We start from the raw sequence: 1,119 nt of genomic DNA, 5'->3' as shown, positions 1-1,119 counted from the left end.
CTGCCCTCCCCCCCCCCCTCCCCCTTTTCCCTGTCCTTTCTCTCCCACGCAGGCAGGACAAGCTGAAGGTTCACATGAGGAAACACACGGGGGAGAAGCCGTACTTGTGCCAGCAGTGCGGCGCCGCTTTCGCTCACAACTACGACTTGAAGAACCACATGCGCGTCCACACCGGCCTGCGGCCCTACCAGTGCGACAGCTGCTTCAAGACTTTCGTCCGCTCCGACCACTTGCACAGGCACCTTAAAAAAGATGGATGCAACGGTATCCCATCCAGGAGGGGCCGTAAACCCCGGGTGAGAGATGCCGGGGGTCCTACCACCCCCCCTACGGGGAACCCCGAAGATGGAAGTTTTCAAGCCGGTGGGGAGAGTCAAGAATCGGAGGACACCCCGCAGAGGAACGGCCAGGAGCAGCAGCACTTTGAGAATAATTCAAATAATGAAGCATCAGGATTGAATGTAGCAGGAGGGTCGTCTGAGGGTAACACGCAAGGACTCTCCTAAACCAAAAAAAAAACAAAAGTGTCACAAAATCTAGTTAGTACTTTTCCTCCGATTTTTCTCTTTAAAGATGTTTCTCTCCCTTTTTTAAAAAAAAAAAACAGAAAAAAATATATATATATATTATGTTTCCGATCTTCCCATCGTAAGCAGGGCTCCCCCGAGGATCCCTCAGCAGCCAAGGACCTTTTCTTGGAAAGGCAGATGCTAGGAAGCGCGGGGTGGGGATGGAAAGTACCTCTGTCACATGGAAAAGAGCTTCCATGTAAATCCAAAGCTTTATTTTGTGTCCAAACACACGTTAAAAAAAAAAAACAAACAAACCACAAAAAAACCTATTTCAGAGAGAGATCTATTTAAGGAAAAAAGAAAAAAAAAGCAAAAATAGAAAAAAAAAAAAGCCAGTGGTAGGAGTGGAAGGGCTCTTTCAGGGCGGGCGGTACACGGTGCCTCGGAGGGCCGGGGGGAGCGGGGCCAGCCTTCCCCCCCTCCGCTTTTTGGGAGGTTAAAGCTCCAGCGGCGCGAGATGCTCGGTCGTTGCTGCGTGCCGGGGCTGAGACGGCTCCTTCCAGGGAGATCGGGGTCGGTTTTTTGGGGGGAGGGGGGGGGGGCGTTC

The 1,119-nt window shown here is 51.7% G+C and overlaps 1 protein-coding gene across 1 annotated transcript in view; it reads left to right on the top strand.

Moving 5' to 3' along the window:
* ZBTB7A (zinc finger and BTB domain containing 7A) overlaps nt 1-852 on the top strand; it is a 5,118-nt gene extending 4,266 nt beyond the window's left edge. Inside the window, exon 2 of the mRNA XM_009281145.2 lies at nt 53-852. Within this exon, the coding sequence (XP_009279420.1) occupies nt 53-506 (454 nt within the window). The 3' untranslated portion in view covers nt 507-852. The remainder of the gene's footprint in view (nt 1-52) is intronic.
* The last annotated feature ends 267 nt before the right edge of the window (nt 853-1,119 follow it).

This window comes from Aptenodytes forsteri, unplaced genomic scaffold, assembly GCF_000699145.1.
Source record: "Aptenodytes forsteri isolate BGI_AS27 unplaced genomic scaffold, ASM69914v1 Scaffold308, whole genome shotgun sequence".
NCBI classification, from domain to species: domain Eukaryota; kingdom Metazoa; phylum Chordata; class Aves; order Sphenisciformes; family Spheniscidae; genus Aptenodytes; species Aptenodytes forsteri.
This window is presented reverse-complemented; position numbering and strand designations above follow the sequence as displayed.